Source organism: Lytechinus variegatus, chromosome 17, assembly GCF_018143015.1.
Source record: "Lytechinus variegatus isolate NC3 chromosome 17, Lvar_3.0, whole genome shotgun sequence".
NCBI lineage: Eukaryota > Metazoa > Echinodermata > Echinoidea > Temnopleuroida > Toxopneustidae > Lytechinus > Lytechinus variegatus.
Genome location: NC_054756.1, coordinates 21,747,572 through 21,773,406, shown reverse-complemented (window position 1 = coordinate 21,773,406; position 25,835 = coordinate 21,747,572). Strand labels below are relative to the sequence as shown.

At 35.7% G+C, this 25,835-nt stretch overlaps 1 protein-coding gene across 1 annotated transcript; it reads left to right on the top strand.

The window, feature by feature from the left end:
• The first annotated feature begins 648 nt into the window (after positions 1 to 648).
• Positions 649 to 2,872, top strand: LOC121430521. Its single transcript, XM_041627810.1, has 3 exons — positions 649 to 706; positions 1,471 to 1,524; positions 1,788 to 2,872. The coding sequence occupies exons 1-3, from the start codon at positions 661 to 663 to the stop codon at positions 2,294 to 2,296; spliced, it is 609 nt and encodes a 202-aa protein (XP_041483744.1). The 5' UTR covers positions 649 to 660; the 3' UTR covers positions 2,297 to 2,872.
• The last annotated feature ends 22,963 nt before the right edge of the window (positions 2,873 to 25,835 follow it).

The following is a 25,835-nucleotide window of genomic DNA, read 5'->3' as shown; positions in this document are numbered from 1 at the left end:
TCGAGAATGAAAAAAAAAATGTAAAAAAAATACTGTTTGAATAATATTTTAACATTGTTTAAACCATTTCAACAAATATAGTAATATTTATGTCGTAAACAGCGTTGCATAGAAAAATAATTAGAAAACGATTTTTTTTACTGTCAGTGTTCGATTGTGTCATTAGGCAGTTATTCGCTGCTGGTCCATAGTGAGTGGACGAGACAACCCTCTCATATAGGCTGAATCATGTACAAATTCCCTTTTGAGTAAATAGGCCCCCATTCACAAAAATAAAAAATAGATAAATTAATAAATAAAAATCACCCGAATATCGGCACTTATTCATTCGGAAAGGCACTAGTTTAATATTCGATCAGGTTAAAACAAAGGAATGAAACTACATAGGCATAATAGGTGATATCTCAACATTATCTTATAATAATTATAATACATTTCATTCATCTAGCGCCTTTTCATCAAATACAAAGCGCATTAAAGAAAGAAAGAATAACACAAACAGGAAGTATGAAACATAAAAATAATGACTACACAGTTATGAACATTAAATGGAAACCGTACAGAAAAATTTTAATAGGTAGGTTTTAGACATTTCTTAAATCTATTCTTCAATCTCCCTCATGTCCATTGTCTTCTCATTTAGTCGATGCTAGCTCAACCATGTCGACGAGTGACAAGTGTTACCAATCACCCAACGAAAAAGAAGGTAAGGTTAGCTTTTTTATAGATGGTAAATTTATATTTTGGACCATTTGCAGAAAGGGTTACGTTTCTACGAATCGCAAAGAAGAAACTATATAACGAACCCGATACGTGCATTTCAGATGCTGAAACTCAAGTTCCCTTTGATGTTTAGAGTTCAATATCACGAGTTTTTAGATGCTATATGTGAGGTCACTGGCGGATCCAGGGGGGGGGGGCACATCCGGCTCGGGCCCTCCTTTCGAGAGTCATAACCAAAATTTTCAATTTGAATATGTTATTTTGTCAATTTTACCCAAGTATGCCCCCCCCCCTTTAAAATGAGGACTTTTCGTGTATGTATGTGTTTTGTTTTGGTTTTTTCTGGCATATTTTTGTTGCGGACGAAATTACCTAAAATTATAGGTAAAAACCTGTTTTTGTTTACGCCAAATAGTACGTAATAATTTTTTAGACGGATCCTTTGCCATAGTAGTTTGGTAAAACGACAATTTTTATGATCGACATAAATGGAGCCCATCGTTAAAGTTCCATGTAAATAAGCTTCAAAAAATATTTACGTTTCCTGAAAATTACGATTATCCAAAGAAGAAATAAATGCAGACTTAAAAAAATATTGGAATCGATTGCCAAGGGTATACAAAAAAAAAACATTTTAACAGTTTTTTTTTACCTCTTCTAATTAATGCTCGTTCAGTCCATCCAATTGTTTTCAATAAAACTATTTTGTACATTTTGTTTTGCTTTTCTTTTGTTTCTATTCTGCAGTCTTTGCTGCCACATTGGGCGACATGTGTAACCAAACAAAAGAGGACAAACATGGTAATCATTCCCTAATTTCTTACAATATGTTTATCTCCTCATTTGAAAGCTTTGGTTAAATGGCTTTGTATTTATTTAAAGATAGTTTACTGAGTTCTGTAGTCTCAAAACGGCGATAAGATATAACATGAATTGAATATAAATGCTGATTTTAGAGAAAAAAATTCAATTCAAACTAATATTTATTCGCACATTGCATTTGTTTATTTCTTTTAAATCTGCATTTACCTCTACATTTCCCAAATGAATCATATTTTTTTCAGAATACAGACGACTTCAAATAATCATCAGTGCTGTGATTGTTCCCGTTGTAGCTATCATCGTTGCAATCATAGGGTGCATGGTGCATCGACGACATCGACATCGCCGACTTGGAAGACAACCCACGACAAGTCCGCCCGAAGCTAACCAGGTTAAAGAAGTTCCTTCCGATACCAGCGACACGAATGAGACATTGGATAGGTTTACGCAAGAATCGGTTTTGCATGTCTATGCAGAAGCTGACCAATGTTTTTTCTCGACTCAAGCAACACGAAACAAGTTCCAGAGAAATTCAGATCCGGATCCGAGTCAAGAAGGTTCTGATGAGACCATGGATGCTGTTCCAGGCAATAAAGGGTATCATGGATATGTCGACATGCATTCTAAGGGGAGTCGGTCTAGGGGAGACAAAACGGTTCGAGATAGCATGACTGATGCACATGGATACGTTATCCAAGACGGACCTGGTATGCATTACGAGGCAGTGGCGTCTCGAATTGCAAAGTTATAAGATTTGGTACAAGGGGATTGACTCTGAGATAGATTCAACGTCTTGTAAACTTGCTCAGCCCCTTGAGTTTTGACAGGCATTTCGTCCCAGATACATTTTATATTTCTAGGTTTTTTAGATTGAACTTCGTTACCAAAACAGCCAAACGCTGGGTTAATATTTATAGGAATTTGTTGTAGATGATACCATAATCAAATCAATCTATCCAGGCAATCTGCTTTGTTTTACCAATACAGAACTTACCGTCGGTGCTGTTTTGTTAAGTCTTACATATTCGATAAAAGAATATTTTGTTGAGATATAGTGCCATTCATAAGTGTCGGTGTTTCACGGAGGCAGTATTGTTACACTCTTGGTATTTTACTTACAATTATGAACAAAAGCAGGCACATGTTTTGATGAAAAAACAGCAAAAATTATACATAATTATTATATATGTAATGAGAATGCTATAATAGTTAAGTGTTATTTGCATTAATGCAATATATGATATGGATTTGTCTCTAAATGGTAATAGAACAATATTAATTTCGGGATTCAGTAAATATTTTGGCCATGTTGGCGGTGGCTTATGCTAATCACTCGGGTCATGTGCGAAATAACTCGGGTTTTGGACTTTCGCGATTTTTTTTTATTTCGATGCGTTTTTTTTCTTACGGTATCTTCAATGGCACAAACGCACTGAGAAAATAAAATGAAATTGAAACTCAAGTTTGGTTTTAAGCCGGCAAGGGCCTGAAATAAAATGTACTGGACTACTGTTTTAACATAACAGGCAAGAAAAACAGCCATGGGACTCAACTAACTTAGAATAGATCCGGACTTCTACTGTGTCTCATACGAGGACTCCGAGTCGGAATTTGCCATATCTGCCACATCGATATCCCATCGTATTATTCCCATATACGGACATGCCTGCCTGAAATGGCCCCAAGGCGGGACCCGGCTGCGGTCGGACACGACACGCAACGGTATGAAGCAAGCTAACGTGAGTCAAGCCGAGGTAGATCCAATGTCACAGTGGCAGTCAGTCGGCAGCCCGTCCGAAACTATTTTATTCAGCGGTATGCATAGCCATCCGTGGTTTATATGCGTAATGAGCTGTGAAGACGATCTTTCCGATCTGTGTTTTAAAACTTTACTCTTAGAATAATTGTCAATTTCTCATAAAATTTGTTTTATTTTATAGATAAAAGGGTCATATTGTGTTTTTAGTATCCGGATCCCTAAAAAAATATACCTGAATTCTCGAGACATTGAATAGGTGATGTGCTTTATTGTTTTTCTTTGTGCTCGCGTGCGAAACGTACGTTGAGCTGAACAGAGGGTTTTTTTTTTCTCTCTCCAACCTTCCGAAATTAAAACAGTCTCTCGACACAGTTTAGACGCTTGACAAATAATGCTCTGACAACCAAACTAACTTCTCATCGGCATCAGTTAAAATGTGAATGGGCTATTAAAACTAATACTAAAACTGATCTAAAATTGATCTTAAATCGATTTTAAACTTGATCGTGTTTTTTATGTTAAAACAGTAGTCCAGTATATTTTATTTAAGGCACTTGCGGGCTTAAAACCAAACTAGAATTTAAATTTCATTTTATTTTCCCAGCGTGTTTGTCCCATTGAAGACAACATAACAAAAATCGCATCGAAATTCAAAAAGTCGCCAAAATCCAAAACCCGAGTGATTTCGCACGCGCACGCGACCCGAGCGATTCGTATAAGCCTTGGCGGGCGGTATTTAGAAAACCATTTCATCGAGAAAACCACATTTCCTCACGCACAAAACAAGATGCCGCTAATGCCTCGTTTACATTTGCTGCGATTATCGTAGGTTGGGTTAGTTTACGAATTTCTAATGGCTTTTTAGATGGTTCCGGGCTACGATATTTGCGTTTGCATTATTTACTTGTATGCTTTTTCCGTTGTCATAACCGGTGTGTTGGGTCAGTTGGTAGAGCGTCCGCCTCACAACCGGGAGGTCGGGGGTACAAACCCGGCCGCGTCAGACCAAAAGACGTTAAAAGATGGGAGTTGCTGCTACCCTGTTTGGCGTTCAGCGATTAAAGGGATAGAGCCTCGTCGATCTGGCGCTGCACAGTAGCTGCCGAGCCCACGATCAATTGGGCAACGCAAATTTTCGGATTATTTCATTTCATGTCTATTCGAACAATATGGATTTTCATTTTTCATAATAATCTACACCTGATCCTGAAAAGGGAAAGCTACGTGGCTTGTGAACAGGGTCTTGGTCGGATTTATGGAAAATGAAAATATACCCTATTTATTTTTTTGGAAGGGCTAACATGCAAAAGGGACATAATTCAGTTTTTATCATTTGACAAGTTTTAGCATTTTTAAAGAAAGTTCACCATGTACATATAAAATGATTATAGTCCAGTTCCCAGGTTGTACGTTTTTATTTAAAAGGGACTAAATCCATCCTTGCCAAATCTTTATATTATATTTTTAATTTCACCCAAATTTCATTCTGGAAGTTTTCTTCCTATGTTGAAAAGTCATCAATATAGAATATGAAAGTCACAGCTGAAAAAAATCATCTAGATGTATTTATTTTACATGTTGTTATTTATATAGTGTGGTATTTAGTCATTTTGCAAGAAAATTGCACAAGAGGAATAGTTGTACACAATGTTTAACGTGAACATAATATACTTCTCTCTATTGTCAGTCTATAGATGTTGTAATGGTTTACTGGTCTGTTTAGTAGTAAAAGGTGCAAACGTTACCTTATATAGCAAAAACTTGAAATAAGTTTCATGCAAAGGGAATAAATCCATAAAAATAACTAATATAAAAATTATATATAGTAAAAAGACATCTGCAGGATTTATTGAATTTGAATTGAATTGATTTATATGATCTCTAAATATAGTAGATTAATTTCCCGAAAAGGGGGTTTATCTATTATGAATAACCAAATTAATGTGGATCTGGTCCCCATTGCATGCAAACTCTTCGTTTAATGGAGAGTGATATCGAATGGAGGAATTAAACTAACTGAAAACGTGCAAGAGTTTATTTGCTCTCTGAAATGAAAATAATAATACTTTTCTGGTACACCCTTTCAAAATAAGCTGTTTTGTATACGTGAAAATAGGTTTTATTAATAAAGAAATGATGGAGGAAATAAAGGAATAAATGTGTGTGTAAATTGTGGCAACATATCGAAAATTCTGTTTCTTTTTTATTCATTATCATAATTATTATGATTTTAATTGAAGCTCTCCCCTCGGTGATTTTATGAGTTTGTCTTTCATTAGGGAGTTTTCGCGTTTTAAACTACTGATCCACTCCCTGCAACGCACTAATTGCTTTGAACATGCGAGTCAAATCACAATGGAGAGCTGACTAAGCTTTTGTCGAAGGTTGATGAACCAGGACAATAAATACATATTTCGTTATAAGTACGTCAACATTGACAATTTTATGCTTTGACTAAGAAGCCTGGCCCACTTTGATTCTTACGAATAAAGTATTCCGGTAACATAATTCATATTAGTAAACCTACTTAAATCATGTTGAATATACATCGTATAATCTGACAGTCAAACAGGAAAAGAGCAAGAGGAAGTAAAACCTCATTTTATTTTGCATGTGGTTTGAAAAAAAAAAAAAGGAATATCATGTTCATACAGTATAAATAGAGAGAAACTTAGTAAATGCATAACTGGGCATTGTCGCGTGCGCCTGTAATCCAAACTGTGGGGGAAGTTACAAATTGATGCAGAGGCTCGAGGTTCGAGCCCTTGTCTCGTCTTTCGGATGGTGACGTTAAGGGTCGGTCCCAGACGTAAATAATCATATCTGATTGATACACGTCTGACAAAACTCAAGCACACACACATGCCTATTGTGAGAGATACAGTGAGAGGGAGAGGGGGGGGGGAGGTGTAAAACAAAGTAAGTGCCAGGTGAAGAGACTGAGAAGAGGGCAGAGACAGGCGTAAGTAATAGATTGTGTTCGGACTGAAAGGTACATCTTGGCAAGGTCATCGAATAAAACATACTCTGACACACTTAGATTTATCATGCCGATATTAGAGTTCTGGCTACCACGATTCACGACTGACTTAAGAACATAGAATGCGTATATTGACAAATAACAACCAAGAAGTCTTTGTCGAAAGTTTGAGAACCAAAATAGCAGTTTTGGCCCTGGATAAAAGACATTAGTCGCATGTTTTCGTCAGCTCGGAAATTTAAGAAAAAACAGCTTTTCCGGTCCAACAATTGTCGATACAAATAATTTTTAAAGGTCAAGTTCACCCAAGAAAATGTTGATTTGAATAAATAGAGAAAAATCAAACAAACATAACGCTAGGCATTTCCTCAAAATCGGATGTAAAATATGTTATGGAATTTAGTAGTTTCGTATTTTTTTCACAAATCTGTGATATGCACAACTTAGTGACGTGCCTATTGGTCAGTCGATGATTTTATCACTCACTATTTGTTTTCTTTTTTATTGTTTGAATTATACAATATTTCATTTTACATATTTTGCAATGAGTATCAACTTGACTGAAACACATAGTAATAAACAAGGCTAATTCCTTATTTTCAGGAAGAAATTAATCGTTGTTTCCCTTGACAATGAAGAGAATTTTGTATTTCATATAATGAATACAAAAGAAATAGAGAGTGGATGACGTCATCGGTTTCTTGATTTGCATACCCACCAGGATGTGCTTAGAACTGTTTTGTGAATTTAAGCGAAACTTTAAAATGCCATAACCTTCTTGTTATTCATCCGATTTTGATGAAATTTTCAGTGCTATGGTTGATGAAGTTATCTTTGTTTATTCAAATTAACTTTTTTTGGGGGGGGTTGGACTTGTCATTTACACATGTCCCTAAATAGTTGAGCTGGGGGGAGGGAGGTTGCACAGCGCAGTCGATCCCTTTGATGGCATAAACCGATCTGCCCTTAACGATTTCCATAGGGTTTGGTCGAGATGATCAGTTTGGCAGACAAGCTTCCATGATTCTTTTCCTGTCTTCAAAGGGGAAGTTCATCCTGCAGAAAAGTTTGTTGTAAAAAGCAAAAAATGATAAATAATGAAATAATGAAAAATATTGTGAAGATTAGGCGAAAATCCATCAGAGATTAATAGCATTATTAAAATTTTTAATTTTGGATATTTGAAGTCATAAGCGAGCAGCATACCCATTCGTTACGTAATATAAATGTATCTAGATTACAATTTTTAATGGTTAGAATGACTTATTATGTGTTTTTTTTTTCTTTTTTTAGGAACGGATGTGAAATGATTTGTCTATTGATGTACTCAAGATACAGGAAAAAACATTTTCAATTTTCCGCAAAAAATGTCTTTTTTAACCACACGATATGTATCGGAGCTGCCCGCTTATACCGTCAATTATCAATTAATTAATATTCAAATAACTTGTCGTTCTGTAATGGATTTTTTTCAAACCTTCGGCAATATTTTTTCTGTTATTTTTACATTCAACATTTTTGTCAGGGTGAACTTCCCCAGATCTTAAATTGTACTTGTTGTGAATTAACATTCTAACGCCTTTCCCCCGGCTGACTTGTGAGACGGAAGAGTATTGACCGTCGATCGTCTTTGAGTCGTAAATAACAAATTGTGCCATGGCATATCTACCTTTAAAGGGGAAGTCCGCCCCTGTAAAAAGCAGAAAGAAGAAAAATCCAAAGTCAAGCATAAATAATTCTAAAATGATTAAAATTCTATTGCCCCATAAGCGGATGGAAAACTATGTAGTCTGTTTGAAGTGAGAATGCCTCTACTTTGAGGGATTTGCTTATTCTTCCTCATTTACGTGTCAAGCCAAACATAAGATCAAAACTAACTCCATGATAAACTACTTACTATTTGTAGAAAAGAAAAACAATGGTATAAACACGATGTCAATGTTTTACAACATACTTAATTGCCCGTTAAAAGTAAAGAATTGTTTCGATCGTGTGACTTGACGACTGCAAGGCAAACAAAAGGTTATTCATTTCGTACATTGTTTTATTGATACCCAAAATAATACACAAATCAAAAGCCGTAAAACACGTTTTTCCTTATTGTTAGCATGGTCATTATTCAATGTACGATTTTCAGTAAAACAAATCTTTCATTCAAGCTTTCGGGGACTATTTCATTACTTTTAAGTCGTCATTTCAGGTTTCCATTGTTTCATCTTCTTTGATATGATAATAATAATAATATGGTCCATCTATATAGCGCAGCCACATAATTGCGTATACTCTACTGCTCTTATACTTGGTATCATATCATAACCCCGGCTGTAGCTGAGACACCATATAGGCGCTAAAACATCCAAAACATCCATTCACTACAATAGGGTCGAGTGCAGCACTATGTGGAGGAAAACACGCCATAGCTGGGACTTGGACCCACGTCCCTCTTATTGAAAGACGAGAGTCGTAACCACTAGACCACGACGCCCCCACTTTCATCTTACGCACACACTCTTGCATATCGTAATATATTGTTTAAATTGTCATATTGGTCTTTAGTTGTTTGTTTCAATTTCACTTTTCTTTTTTATTCTCTTTTTTTCCTTTTCCGATAGTGGTGTGAACGTAGCACACGATGTTCCATCGCTGCGCGGCGGCTGAAATCAAGAGTATTTGAAGAGCTCAGGTGCAAAAGGTGCTAGGTCCATTTACATAAAATTTGATTTTTACCCCCTGCATGTACAGACTTTAAGTAGCTCTATAATATACCAAAGAAAAATTGAATTTCCCATTAAAAAGTAAATAAAAATGGCAAAGAAAAATCACTTTTTTTTAAGGGAGTAGGTCCATTTCAGTTTGGTAGAAAAGGGGGTTAGGTCCTTATTTATCTATTATCATATTTTTTTTTTTGGGGGGGGGTATTTTTTAGAAATATGAAGACAGAGTTCCTTTATACCCCATTTTATGTTCACATGGTAGGGTATCATGATAATTTAGTTTCGCATAAGAATATTGCAATATGGGAGAATAAAAAAAAAAAATCTTGGAGTGGACCTTACCACCTTTTGCAACCAAACTCTTCTGGAGAGCTCATTTGTCAAAAGAGGCTAGATCCATTTTCCATCAATTTTATTGTTTTCTGTCTCAAAATCGATAGTTTTTTTAACTTGCGCTGATGATACCAAAGAAAATCTGAAATTCATATTAAAACGGGAACGAAAGTGGCAAAGAAAAATAACTCTTTTATTCAAAGGAAATCGGATTTATTTCAGTTTGCTTGCAAAAGGGGTTAGGTCCACAATGACCTTTTTTTGGAAAAAAAATAAATATAGAAAAACATTGTGAAGACAGGTAGGTTTCTTTTTACCCAATTTTATGTTTACTTGATAGGGTTACGTTATGACAATTTATTTTCTCATAACAGTATTGTAATAAGGATAAATAAATACATGATTTTTCTCGGAATAGTCACAGAAACCTAACCCCTTTTGCAGTGGCGGACCGTGACCCGGAGGAGACAAAGCATTGGAGGGGCACTGTATTGTTTGTGAACAATGCAGTGCCCTCCAACGCTTTGTCTCCTCCGGGTCACGGTCCGCCACTGCCCTTTTGCAACCAGTTTCTTTATTTGTTTGTACTCTAACTACTTTGCACTCATTGATACTAAACATACTTTCCCCCTCTTATCGAAAGTAACCAACAGTGGAGATAAAAGCACATTATGGTCTTGCACATCTAAGTGAAGGCACGAGAGCGTTTTTTTATGAGGTATTGTTGCCATTCTGAGCATAAGGAAATCAAAAGTTGCCTATTTCGATTTTTACAGGACAGTAAATGTCGGTAGCTCTGACGGACATGATGTTAACTGAAGTGAACAACATGATGAATCTGTGATAGGTAATGGGCAGTCCCTCTCCAGGACAGCGTGTGCGCTTTTTGTGGAGAGTACTTCTTCAAGGCTAAAGGACAGGGTACATTTAGCTTATGCTTTGGATATACACATGACAATGGATGCATTTCGTATAGTAAACAGAATGTATTGGATGATGGCGCTTCGTTTACTTCTGGGGGCTGTCAGTGGTGCCGACAACACATCGAGCACACAAGTGAAAGAAAGACACGCAGATGGTGAGTTTTTTTGTGTGTGGGAGGGTGTATTTGTTGTGAATTAGTCAAAATCATCAGGAAACATATTGGTATATTTTTCCCCACTATTTGAAAATTAATCCCCCATGTGGTTCCTCAATAATAACCGTTCCCTTCACAGCGACCAAAACTGCTTTCCAATGTTTACAATGCTATCTTAATTTATTTTTTTTCATTTAGATGGTAAATACATCGGTTGTTTTTCTCAAACTTGCTTAGACATACTATATCATCCCAACCTGTCTAGAGTAACACCAGATTTGTGCACAACAGCATGCAGAGCAGAGGGTACTCGGTAGCTGCAGTTTACAACAGAGCAGAATGTTCCTGTTCTTGCGTGCTGCCCGAGGCATGCCTTGTTGAGATGCAAGAGGATGCTTCATGTGGCTTACCATGCAGAGGTGAAACAATTATATTTTGTGGTGGTATTTTAAAAGCGTCAGTATATCATGGTAAGTTCATTTTTAAGATATGTTTAGATTTTTATTTAAAAAATGATACACATTGACAATAACTTACGAGATTAAAACATAAATCATGGAACACAACATATATTAAGAACAAGTCAAATTGAAAATAAGCAAGTTAAAGCTTTAGGATGAGACACTGAAACGGAAAAGGCACCGACTTTCGAGAAGAGAGAGAGGAAGAGAGAAAATAGTCCACATGGGAAATAGGAGAGGATACGCAGCCGAGAACCCCCCTCCTTTTTTTCTCTCTCTCACACTCCTTGTTTTCTCTAGCACACACACACACTATAAATCTCAACACCTTTAATTTTCCCTAGTAAAAAAATCACAATAACACTTGTCCACCATACATACATGCAGACGTTTGCACACCAACCCCCCCCCCCCCCCCAAAAAAAAAGTAATACAAAAGCGGGGGCTCAACCACGTGACTCTCTTGATCCAACATCCAGCTTGGGGTGTACCGCGCTATGCATCTGTATAAATCAACAAGCTATTAAATTCCGTGCATAACTAAATAAAAAAAAATCTAGGGTATTATCTGAGCAATGGTAATGATAACACATAACGAAATATGTAGACGTAAAGTTATCCAAGTTTTGCCCTTCTGGTTTTCATCTTTCTTTAATAAAGACAAAATGTGACATGCCATCCAAAGACCAACAAGTTGGTGTTCAAACAGCAAAAAATAATGAAAATAAAAATACAGAAAATTAATCATCAGAAAGAGTAATTCTTCTTCACCATATTGTCTAAAGTTAGAACTAAGAAGTGACATAATAAACAAAAAACAAAAACGAGATACAAGACTTTGTTTATCACCAATTTCAGTAACTCGCTGGTGAAGACCTGTCCAGGTCTGGGCTAAGTCGTAAAACTGTGCGAGCTGAAATAGGCTGCTGCTTTTATCAGCACCAGACCAGCGCCATCGTAAAAGTAGTGTAAAAAGTAGGGCGGAGCTGCAACGGTTACCGAACTATTGTGCTGCGGACTATTTTAGTGTGGGCCTGGTGCGGACCCCCAACCCCCCCCCCCCCCAAAAAAAAAAAGAAGAAGAAGAAGAAGGAAACATGATACTGAAAAAGTTACATGTATTGCACAATTGTTTTTTTCGCTTGCGAGTTTCTCGAAAATTGTACAGTTTATTTTTCTCGATAAGTCCAGTAAAGACTTTTCTAATACCCTACATATATGATCTATTAACGATGCCAACATTCATGATCGGCGATGCCTAAGCCAAGAAGAGCGCTACATTTCCACAATTTACAATCGAATCGGTGTATTTGTTATTCCATAAAAGAATGAAATAGTATTTCTCTTGGGTTATTTTCGTTTATTATACTCCTGTTTGATGAAAACACAGTAGGGGCCTACCTAAGACTCCTGGTTGACGACAATAATTTCCTGGCGGGGGAAGGGGGGGGGGGGTATGAATTCCAATAAGGCTAAGATACACACAAATTAAATAAGACCATTAATGAAAACGAAACATGACTTTTTTCACGTAAAGTTAGTTGAAGCACAGAATAATGTTTATTTTTTTCTCTCCTTGTTCTCTAAAGTTAATTCTGGAAACACCTCAAAAAATAACTATTGCGCGGCGACTGAGCCTAGTGGTACGAATGCATCTCAAGGTATGTGTGGATATATATTTTCTCACCTGTTGTAATAATAATTTTAACGCAAGTAGATTTTGCAATGGTAAATGTTGCAAATATATTTTTTTTATCTTTTTCAGAATTTTGCAATACTACGTGCGAGTACCATTGAAAGAAATAAACATTGCAATCTATATCAGCTATCCTTTTTATTCATTTTCTTAGCGATCTATCCTAATTTATAATGATATTGTTAATATTATCATCGTTATCATCATAGTTATTGCAGCTGGTACTAGCACAGACAGTAAAAGTGGTAGCAGCAATAGTAGAGTTACATGTACTACATCTCGTATTAGTAGGATTAGTAGAAATAGTAGAAGTAGTGGTGGTAGTAGCAGTAGTAGTAGTATAGTAATACAAGTAGTAGTAATAGTAGTAGTAGTTGTAGTAGTAGTTGTAGTAGTAGTAGTAGTAGTAGTAGTAGTAGTTGTAGTAGTAGTAGTAGTTGTAGTAGTAGTTTGGGAATTCAAATGACTGCACACTAAGAACGTCTGCTCCCCCCCCCACTCCCCAAACATGGTGGTTCTTTTGCAACGTGTGATGTTATTACTTAGGGGTTCAGTTGTGATGTTCCTTCTATCATTATTTCTTATTATCATTTTTTTTCCTCTTCGTTAGGACCACAGAGATCGTGGCCACCGTCATGGGATCATTTAAGACCGTATGTAGTTGGCGGTGCGAGTTTGTTACTCGTCTTACTCATGTTAATTATCGTCGCTTGTTTCAGGTATTTGCCTTACATTTCTACGAAACCTATTGATGATTGTGGATATTTCAGAGAGATAGAAAAGGACGGATTTGTTTTTGAAATCATTAATTCCCTTGTGGTATATAGAAACCACATGGGACATATTTTCCTCGTATTTATAATTTGGTGGTGGGGACATGGATTTCTTGAAAATGTTCTATTTTTCCATATTTTTTAACAAAACAATATACACTATTTAACCCTGTAGCTGATCCTCGCTTAGTATCTTGCGTTATTCATCTCCCTAGCTCTCATGATAGCCTAAAACTATTCAATTTTCCCAACCCATTTCAGAAAGAGGGATCGTCGTATGGTCTACTTGCCTCACAATCAGTCACGAATATGGCGTACCGATGCTTCATCACGAGAAAGTGAAGAGCGCCCTCCCACTGACCAACAGACAAGCAGGGATCCACCACAACTTCCTCTCCGAAACCTCGGTAGCAGTCAACAACCATCTGAGGTAGACTCGGTACGAACTCGGATCCGACCCACTAAGGAGGAAGACACAAGCGACGGTATTCCGGTTCGAGAATCCGATTTCTATAATGTCATTACCGAGGAAGGTGCTGTGCCCGTGCCCGAATCAACATTCTACCATGTCCTAAACAAGGATGATGACTGCGAAACATGCAACCAGGAACCTTCAATGGCTAATGAAAATGCCTACGCATACGCTGATTGCCGAGCCTATACAGACAATTTCACGCGCTCGGCTGCATTCATTTGTACTCAGTCTGATAGCATGCCTAAGTGCCCAGAGGGTTCCCAAGAGATTGAACACGAAATGATAAATAATGAATTGTATGCAATCTCGAAAAAATGAAACGCATCATAATTTTTTATGTATTTCACCACCATGAGAATATAAAACAAAACTGTAAATGATTCAGCAAATCCTCATATTTTAAAAGCTACTATTTTTTTTCTCGAATGATTAAAGTTTCTGGATCTAAACGCTTTTGAACAACTTTGGATAGTGCGTTACATGTGAATTCACATTACGTGCTCATATTAAGTGATTGGAGATCCCGCCTCCCCCAAATCTTACAAGGATCCAAAACGGTTTCCTTCATATGCATACATATATTTGTTCCTAGACTCAGTTTCAGTTTAAATTCAATTGGTGGGGTAGTGTATCAGGACAAATTTAGTGTGCATGAAATTGGCACTATTGGATAAATTAAAACACTTGATTTCTCGGGAAGGTCTAATGTGTGCTAAAGCCCCTTTCACAATTGGTTGTAAGACTGCTTACAACCGTTACGATTGTGTGTAACATATATTGTAACCAAATGATCGCAAACGATCGCACGAGCAATTGTGAAAGTCCATTAACACACACTTCTTTACCTTGATCAACTTTTTGTCGATGTATTTATATTCTACTCCTCTCTCTTTCTCTCTTTCTTTATTCTCTTTCAGACCTGGGTTCCCAGTTGGGGTAAAATTATATTGTGCAGTGCTAAAAATTCCGACCCAGAGTAGGCTGATTTTTGTTCTAAGTAAGGTCTGTATTACTCCCACCTTCCTCCGGCCAAGATGCTCTTAGTTCTTTTCGGGAGTATCTTGCTATCGCGACTAGCCGGTCGGAGTAAATTGCCCGTGCGGACAGTATCTGAGCTTACAGTATGTAAGACACAACGACTTCGTGTAAAAGTTCTGGGATCAAATTACCATGTTGACATTTAGATAACAACACATGTGTGCAGTGCAATTCTAAGTAGGAAGGTAAGTTGTGTTATGATAATAAGATAATGGAGAAAAAATGATGAAGGATAGAAACGCTGAACAAATTTAATAGAGCAGGAGAGCAACTATTTGATAGCCAAACCAATTCCAGAAGTTACTCTTAAAAAAATATATATATCCTTGGAATTTTTAATCCATGCTCAACATAATTTACTCCCACTTGGATCCCACGTCTGAATGAGTTGGTCAGAGTACGAGCAACTCTGTCCAGTTTGCACTATTCCGACCTTTCTCTGACCAAAAGAGCTTCAATCTAAACTGGCGAGACTTCTCAGAATTCTCCTACTCCAATTATCTCAGAATTGTTTTATGTGTCTTATTTTTTGATGATTTCTATGTATCTATTATCAGTCGACTTAACGGGCTCGCATTTCCTCAAACTACGCTTATGTTGATACCCAGGCATGATAATTATGTTACCATTGAATTGAATTATACACAATAAAATGTATAATTATTTTCGGACTAATGCGGACAATCGGTTGTGGCAAAGGTCGAAATCGATGCAGCCGTCATTTTTTTCACTCGAAATTGTTTAAAATCGTTAATTGCCGATAAGTGAGTTCCTACCTTTTGGAAAGTAACATAAAAGGCAAAGTTATAGCTGTGAACAAATATACATCTTACCATCTAAATGCCAATTTAAAATCTTAAAATTTATTGTTGTGCGTGGTTTGAATTTCATAGTAAAACCACAATTAATACGACTGCATATTGTTGACGTACATACTATATACATAATATCAACACAGCATGATTCCGTTCCTCGCGGTGTGCACCTATATGCTCAAATGTATAAATATCACACGTTTGCACAATCGGCGATTGCGTATCACGGCCCTGTAACACAAAAGCGATCAATCACTTATTTGAAAGGACAGTTCCGATTGGTTTAGAGTCAGTCTACTGAGGAAAATGCGCGTAACAATGATTTTGATAGGCCATTTCATTTAGCGATTTATCGGTAACCTTTTTGTTTCTGGGCCCCGGTTATTAAAGGTCAAGTCCACCTCAGAAAAATGTTGATTTGAATCAATAGAGAAAAATCACACAAGCACATCCGATATTGATGAAATTTTCAGTGTTATGCTTGTTGATTTTTTTCTTTTTATACGAATCAAGTTTTTGTTTGGGTGGACTTGTCCTTTAAACAGTTTAACGGCAAGTGATATGTCACAACTGTAAATGTTATATGTTTCTTTGTATGAAAGTCAATAAAAATAGGGACTGACTACAATTTGTTCATTTGTTTAAGTGTTGATATTTTTTCAAGTAGACTTAATGAGAGATCAGAAACGTAGGACGAAGTTCGACTGTAATTTCAGGGAAAGTTTTGAACGTTTTGTTTTAATGCATCAAGCTTCTAATTTTGCTTTGAGAGGGCGATTTCTAGAGAAATGGTAATATGTAGTCAACAATCCCGACCAAAAGTAGCCTGAAAGATTTTAATCTTATTCGAACACATTTGCAACGTTTATAATGTTCTAGAAGACTGCGATCCTGGATTTTACTAAATGGTCTTATTTCCTGTTTTTCTTAAAAATCTAAAATATATATTTTGACAGCGAATCTCTTTTTTATTCAGCCAATAAAAGATTATTTCCCCCAAAGTAATACACATATATTGTACACATTAAGGTTTTATCACCTGTTTATTGAAAAGTTGCAAAATGTCTGATGATTAAAGTAGCTAAATTTGGTCTTATTTTAATACAAAATACTATCCTTGGGAAGTGAACTCCGATGTAAAGTGGTATTTCAGAATTATATTTTCAGGTCATTATCGAGAAGTTGTGACACTGATCAGTAAATTGACGTGTTCCCTGTAAACATTTGGTAAAAATCCGAGGTGAGTGGCATAGGGGCTCGATTAAAGTGAACAATACCTCCTTCAAGGTATAACCTTTATTCGTCGGGAGCAAGTTTCAGTTTCGGCATGGTGTGATTTATTTCAATTATATAGTCATCTTAATGTTATCATTGTTCTAGCGCTTTCAATTAAAATCGAACCTAAATATCTAATCAGAAAGCATTAAGCAAAAGAGAGCTATTAATACCAATCAACAAACTATTTATGCTACCTATGTCATGCTTGTCGAAAGTGCATCACTTAGAAGCTCAATTGGGCCTCTAGCATGTCTAGTTTCGTAAGAAATATGAGCTTTATAATTGTCTTCCTACTCCAGGGATTCGTCATCCAAGTATTTCTTTTTTCTTCTTCCTTTTTTTTTAAGTAAGCCCACTATTTCGTCATGACCGTTATACAGTAGTATTGCAGTCATTCGATGATTCTCCCATACCTGAGAGAAACAGAGTTCAAGGAAAGACTAGAACCGCGTTTCACCAACGAACGGAAAACCGATACTAATGAACAGTGACCGTGATGAGCAGCTAGCGATATACATAGTATAAGAAAATTGGTATGGCTATCATCACGAATGCTGGAGTTTATTGGATTATTTTCACATGCTTACTGTTGGGACGAAAAGCCTCTGATGCTGCCAATACCACGGAAGCCCTATCTTTCACAAACACGGATGGAAGTCAGGCGAACGGTAAGGCTGTTTATAAATAAATGAATAAAAAATCTTTGTAAGTCGTTAAACAATCAAGGTGTGTCATAAACTGTAGGCCTTATCTAAACTTTACTACAGCAAGCTTTAATGCACTGTTAGAGCAAAATGCAAGAGAGAGAGAACAAAAAAAATGTTATGAATTACAAATTTTTTGCCCTCAAGACTGATTATATCCGCCATTCAATTAAGTGCCAAAAGTGCTGGTTTCCAATTTTGTTCCAGGGATCTCATCTATTAGTAATCATTGAGCATTATCAATCTGAATTGATTAATAAAATGCAATTGTTTAAAATCATAAGATCAAAACAGGCAAAAAAATAAACAACTGTGTCTGGCAACCGCAAATGGCTTTTTAATCACAAAAAATAATGTTCTCTCCGAAGTTAATGTTTACACAATTTCTGATTTGAAAATAGTTTATTTCCCCCATAAGAAGATTTTGTATATGCAGCGAATACAGTTGACTTTGCCTTTATCCTCACTTTTGCTAGAAAGGACAGGTACCAATGTGGTCAGGTCTACTTCTGTCCAAATATATTTTCTCCGAAAACAGAATTAGCAATTGACGGATTGAGCCCTATTAAAGAATAGTAACTGACCTCATAATTAAAAATAAACACACATTAAAACAGCTAAGGAAAAACAAAACGAACTTTTTTAGTCGAGTAAGACAGCTTGGTTGCCTTTATTGTAAAAAAACGTAACGAAAACTCCTCCCTAACATTAAAGCACATATAAAGAAAATACGTTTATACATCAAGTGATTAATTAATTAATTAGTTAATTAATTAATATACTTAATAATTTATCTATAAATTAATTGCTTTACTTATTTATTCAGCCATTCATTTATTCAATTTCTGTTTGTACAACGTTTAATGCGTGAAGTCCCTCCATTTTTCATGCAATATAACTTGGAAAATTTGTTGGATTGACAAGGCTGAAATAACTTGTATTTGTTTTGCGAATATATTTGTTTAGGTATAGAGCGTCGTTGAAAACCGATTAAGATCATTTGAGTGTGTATAAACACACACACACACCCATATGTATATATAAATGAATACACACACACCCTCACCCACGCGCACACACTCACACACACACGCGCCCCACAAACATACACACAATTTATATATATGTATGTGTTGCTTTTCTCAGGTAAAATGAGGATATGTTTCTCTTCTTTTTAATTTTTTCAGCTACAGTTGAGAGAGGCTATACCCTCGTTAAATAGAAGTCATTATTATCATTATCATTTTTTATAATTTTCATTACTGTAGACGTTGCCATTTTTCCAAATATATTGCGCGGTTTGTGAACGAGCTGGTCGTTTCTGGTGAAAGCAAATATAAAGGGTTATGCTCGTTTCAAAGGGAAAAAAGTTTACAAGGCTCGTCTTTCCCTTTTTAAAACGATTTTCGATTTATTTGTGTTACTACGGATTTCTATCATGTGTAAACAAAAACATTTCATTTATCTATTCAATAGAAAATGTTTACCAAAATATTGAAGTCATCACAATAAAAAATTTAGATAAAAATTACAAATCATATGATTTATTGACTGATATGAATTACTGAAATGAAAGTAATTGTTAATTGCATTTTATAAAAGGGAGTAGGAACAGTTTTTACATAGGAACATATCCAAAATCCTTTGTATTAACATGTTCATGAAAAAAGCATCCTAAACATCCTAATTATAATGATCAATGTTAAATGGAATACAATCAATCGTAAACATGATCAATAACAAGAAGCATGATGAAATTTATTTATTATGTATACGTTCATGATATCGTTATTATATTTTCAGTTTCAAATGGCAAATACATTGGTTGCTATCCTAAACTCAAAAGCTGCTTGGGTAAGTCGAACCACTCAACCACTTTAACGACAAACTCGCCTGACAATTGCACAACAAAATGTAAGGAAGATGGATTCAGAGTTGCTGCACTTTTCGACAAAACAGGATGTGCTTGTTCTTGTGAGCTGCAACAGTCATGTTTTAACGAACACCTGTCAAAAAGTTCCTGTGGTCTACCGTGCACAACGAACTTGCAAATATTTTGTGGCGGTTATATAGGTGTCGCAGTGTACCGAGGTATTTATCCTAACCAAGTTGTCAAATCTGAATTATTTCATGGCGATGTACCCTGTGAGGAAAACAAATTCTTAAAAATTGTCTTACAGCTGAGTCTCGAGAACACCTGTAATCTTACTGCACTTTGTTATCTTAACTTCCTTGTGTAAACTTGCAGACATTTTTTTTGTATGAAACCATACAACTTTTCCTGTAACTCCCCCCCCCCCACACACACACATTTTTCTAGATCTGTTCTGATTTGAAGAGAAAAAAATACGTTAACAATCTGTCCAAAGATTTTTCAATTCATTTTCTGCTCTTTTTTTGTCTTTATTCTTCAATTTTTGTCAAAAAAGATTTAGTCCGTGTATTATGGATTATTGTACATTCTTTATCAGTATATTATTATCATTACAAATGACTATCAATACATTTGTCTTGTCGTTTTTTATTACTTTGATTATTTGTATTATTTCTTATATCTATATTATCTTCTTTGTTGTTATTAGTGTGTTAGTTTTTTTTCAGCTTCAGGGTCTGGGGGGGGGGTGGGACGGGTGAGTGCTATTTTATACATTCATTCTTTCAGTTTGCGTAGCTATTACATTATGCTTATTTTTTGTCAATTGCTTTAGCGGCATATTATTTGTTGAAATGATATTTTTTGCATGATTTTCGATTATGTCTCTGCTTAGATCCAATTCATCTGCTATGTTTTTACAGTGTAATTTGGCTTGCGTATTCACAGTTGCAATTACAATTTTGTTTGATGTTTTCTTTTTTTATGTTTGTAAAAATTTTATTTGAATGAACAATAATGATTGGTATACCTCCAAGAAAAAAAAGTCACCAAAACTATTGCCAACGACTGCAATCTGAAAATATCAAGTAACGCAATCTATCACATGGTTGCCATTTCGCTTGTTTTAGTATGTTATAATTCATTTCTAAAAAAAAAACACTCAAATAGATGTAGATTGCTTATCGTATTTGATGACATGACAACATTTATGTTACAGTCATGCCGACTTAAGAAACTCCAGACCGATCAGTTATTTCGAACGGAATATTATCACTCAGTGGGAAATAGGTTTTCTTGTTAATTTTGACTGTCATATTATTGACTTTTTAACAATAATAGAAACATGCATGTACATGTAATACTAAAACAACATAAAACGCAGTGTAAAGCAAGTGGCAAGGTTTGTTTATTCATGTTACTTTTTTTCTTTATTTTTCAGTTACCTCGGAAAACACATCGAACAGCGAGTGCGGTAACCAGAATGATGATGATCTCGATCCTGGAAGAAATGACTTAAAAGACCCCAAAGTAACTAAAGGTGTGTGTGAAATAAGTACATATTTGTCTACTTGCACCTAATTTTTAACTTTTTTTTTTCATCTCATTTTACTTTATTTTATTTATTAATCTTTATTTATTTGTGCATTAACTTAATTACTTATTTGTTTCATTTATTTATTCATTTAATTGTTTATTTATTTATCTATTTATTTATTCATTCATTCATTTATTTATCTATTGATTTATCCATTTATTTAATATTAATGACATTTTTCTTTTTCGGGTTTTTTTTTCCAAAGCATTTATCTTGAACATTGTTAATAAAGCGAACCGGTTGAAAATAACAAAGTTTTAAACAGACACCCCCTGCATTCCATTCACTGACTTGAACGTGGGATAGCAGGGTAAAAAATGATAATTGTGATCTGGGCCCCTTTGATTAATGTTACAAACAATACCGACCGAAATTGATTAGCCAGATACAAGGATTAAATGCAATTTACCATTCTGTGAAAATAAAAGTATACAATTAATTTTTTTGCAACGGGGCTTGATATAACAAGCTTCTTTCACACTTAGAGGATTGTAGACACGCCTTCTTATTGCTTAAAAAAAATCCAGTTGTTACGATCTATCTAATTTTGACGGGTTCTTACCTAGTCGGACCGGGGGATATACAGCAATCATGTTTCATTAGCCCTACCTAAAAGGAAAGTCTAGTCCACAATTATATTTTGAAATTAATTAGTGTTTCTGTTTGATTTCTTTATCGGTGCGGCATCTTTTCCTAGGACCGGACACTGATGGTATCAGTAAAATCCTTACCATCGCAGGAATCGGGGCAACCGTCATCATAGCTCTCATTGTGATCTTTGCATGCTCAAGGTATTTCCACTTATATCTTAAAACAACTGCGTTCTCTTCCGGAGCGTACCATACGTGATTTGACCAGTCTTACCAATAAATTGACAAAACTCATTTATGAGATTAGATATTCCCATTTTTTGAAAGGTATATGACTGAAATTGTTAAACGTCTTTTAATACAGAATAGATTTATTAATAACAATCACGGTAATAAACTATTAAATAACACAAGTCTCCGAAATCAGCTGAAATACCTTCGTTCCCTTGCATTTTCATTGAATATTGCAGTTTAAAGCTCGAGTTATAGTTGACTGAAATAGGTTGTAAATAAATAAATATCATTTTAAAACTGATACTTCTCATCTGTATTTGATTCGTAACAATATGTATTATCTCAATTTCTTAAACACTGTGTAGAAAAATTGATCGCCGGGTTATCTACTCTCCCCGTGATCACTCAAGCAGATGGCGTGCCCATGCTACGTCTCAGGAACATGAAGAGCGCCCTCCGACTAACCAACAGACACCTGGTGATAAACCCGAACTTCCACCTCGCAGCTTTGGCAGTATGCAGCAAATATCTGGTGCTGATTCAGAACTAAATACAGAAGCTTTGAATGATGGTACCACTGATGTGGATATGCCAGTGTCGGAGTCTAATTTCTACCATGTCCTCGCAAAGGAAGATAACATCGAGATGGACAATGGAGGATTATCGCCATCTGAAAATGCGTACGCATACGCTGATTGTCAATCTTACATGGACAGCTTTGCGCGATCAGCAGCTTTTATTCAAAGGCATGGTGATATGACGCCGTATCATGAAGATACAGAAGAAATAGAACACGAAATGATCAACAATGAACTGTATGCAATATCCCATAAGTAGTAAATAAGGTGAAAAGTGGCTTCTGTGTATAGGTCGCTTATGGCGCAGTGTCAAGAACGACAATGAATCAGATGGGATATACACTACACTAATATGATAATCCAGAAGGGATATATGCCCCCATAGCTATGGGTATAGGCCTACATGACATGAAAATCCAAAGCTATTATTCAATGCAGAATAAAATGCATAACATAGAATCCGCTTATTAGAACATACCGAATGGAAAAATTAATAACGTGCTTTTTTTAAAGGTCAGTAATTTGCCTATTCAATCGGATGACTTTTGTAAGAAGATTTTCAGATTCCTGATAAATTACGATGCTACCCATATACACCCACGTGGTTGTGTATATATTTGATTTAGTTACGTATCGATCGAAATATTTAGTATAATATATTGGCTCTTAAATTGCCAAAGACAAGAATAAAGAATACATGGCTATTGGTTTGTCGTGTCAGTGTTTCATCGTATGTTTTTTTACATCAAATTAGTATCAGAAACTACATTATGTCGTCAGGGCTCCCTTTTTCCAGCCAGTGTTCTTAAAAAAAAACACTATTTGGTCTTAACAATGGATAAGTGCTTAATACCAATTGAAATAAAGTTGACTGATGTTAGTTATAAATTCATTATCAAGGTAATACCTATTACGTTCTATTTCCTTACAGCGTGTATGACGTGGGAAATGGAAAGGTATGATTATATAGATCTTTGTACATATATCTGTTATAAATGCCTCTGCATTATTCATTTCTTGTCCATCCCCCTTAAAAATCATTTATTTATGAAACTTTCTTCTAAATTGGTACAAGTGTTGCAAAATATATGGAAATTGTGGGTCAAGAGAAAGCATTTGAACAATATGATATATATAAGAAAGCGACGAGAAAATAATGTATGGAGATGAAAATTCATTGTCCTTCGTTAGGCACTTTACTTTAACAAAGGTATACTGAGTCTATATGTCATGGAATTACTCCGAGTTGTTGAAAAAACATCATTATATATTACATGGAAAAATATAAGTCAAATGTGTTTTATAGTTACGATGTAATGTATTGAAGTCACCAAAACGGTTTGAATATGAATATTTGTACAGAAGCTTTTAAGGTTTTACAATCACGTAGAAGAGTACTAATGTCACTTCACCATTGCCTTTCTTTGTGGGAGAAAATGCCCCGAGATGCAGCTAATAAACATGAATTTACAGCATGAAGCTCAACTGTTCTCTGTTCTTCCACAAGTGTTGTTTCTTATGCTTCAAATTAAGTATGTATATGGAATAACTAGATCTTTTAAGTAAGTAAATGAAAGGGAAACGGAGGTAAAATTTGCTATAAAAAGCCGTCCCTTCATATAACATTGGTGGTCTTTTTATTATTCTACTATTGCGAATAATGCTTCACAAAGCAAGCTTGCATCCTTATTCGCGGGTTATTAAACTAAAATCAAGTGATCTTTGACACAGTTTCACTATTGGTGCTTTTATGACTGGTTACTTAGGTAGACAAAGTTTATGTGGAGTGAACAAAACGTATTTGCTAAAGGAGTGGAAACTTGGTCCTTTTTTATTATCACCTACCGATGGAGATTCTCTGTATTACATTTGCATTGATCCCACATTCAAATAAGAGAAATATATAGAGGAGAAATTTAATGGAATAGAAAAAGGGTGCGTCATCAAGTTGACTCTGTCTAAAAAGGGAAATCCAAGAAGTGTACCGACTGACAGACCTACAGGCATGGCATTAAAGGCAACTTGTCAAAAGTCTGTAACGCATCTGGTGACAGGAATATCGCCATAAGAACGCTATCCGGCTTTGGGTCTATTCTTTGCAGTTTAACTGCAATCTCCGCTGAATTGTATATAGTGATCAACTTTGGTGATTTGTAATGAAAAGCTGACGTCGTGATTCCATCGGGAAAGGACAAGGCTCCAACTTTTGCCAAAGTGCCTAAAATGAAAGAATGTGCCACGCCTAAACCACGGTAACACGAACAGATCCTGATTCAGGACGAAATCTTCGGCGACTCACAAGTGGATCTATATTTGCACACTACACAGCCACATTTCTTTTACAGATGGTGATTACATCAGTTGCTTTGCTCTCGGATGCTTACACTTCGACAATGTCGTCGATCTTGGTAACATGACAACACCCGACTCCTGCACAGCAGCGTGTAAAGAAAATGGATTCCCATTGGCAGCTACTTACAATGGCACAGAATGTTCATGCTCCTGTTTTCAGACGTGTTTCAAACCAGTGCATGACAATAAGTGCGGCGTTCCCTGCCGACCTGACCCTGTAAAGCTTTGTGGTGGTTACACGGCAGCAAGTGTGTATACCGGTAAGGCCTAATTTTATGTTGCTTCCTCTAGTTTTTTTTTTTTTGAAAATTTGTCGACGAAATGTGGTAAGTAGTAAACATAATACAAACATCATCAGGACTTACCTAATAGTTAATTCTGCTTTTTTAAAGTCAATTTCTACGAAAATTTGTCATGGATCCCTTACTAGTCCAATAGTATAAAGCTCATAGCATGAGCGAATGCATGGATATATGGCTACATGATATAAGTTCAAACACGCCGCTATTTTCTGTGAATGAATGTGTGTGTTGTTTCAATTATCATTATAGTTATATATGACCGATATGTTAATGATACAAAATACTATAACGCTCTGAATATACAGAAAACTGCATTCAACGAACTGTTGTATTCAATGATCGAAAATGTCCCTCGCGTTCTTCACAGTGCTAAAAATAATACTCCAGCATTCACCTAATTTTTAAATGGTTGAACGTAGAATAGTTTCCTATTTTGTCTTCTGAATTAAAGATTGCTTTATTTGGTTATTGGGATCTATTATATGATAGCCGATTCGGTTATATACAAACACTTAAAGAAAGTCAAAACAAGTAACTGGGATCTCGTTTATTTGTCTTTTATTCTGGAGGAGATCGAGTAAAGAAAATGATAGGCAGATTCGGTAGTAATAATAATAATACGAAATCTTAAAAACGCTGTGTGTATTTTGAAGTTGTAAT

Coding starts and splice junctions, on each gene's coding strand:
- LOC121430521 (XM_041627810.1), top strand. CDS start 661: ATGTCGACGAGTGACAAGTGTTACCAATCACCCAACGAAAAAGAAG. Junction 707..1,470: donor ATCACCCAACGAAAAAGAAG/GTAAGGTTAGCT, acceptor TCTATTCTGCAG/TCTTTGCTGCCACATTGGGC. Junction 1,525..1,787: donor AACAAAAGAGGACAAACATG/GTAATCATTCCC, acceptor TATTTTTTTCAG/AATACAGACGACTTCAAATA.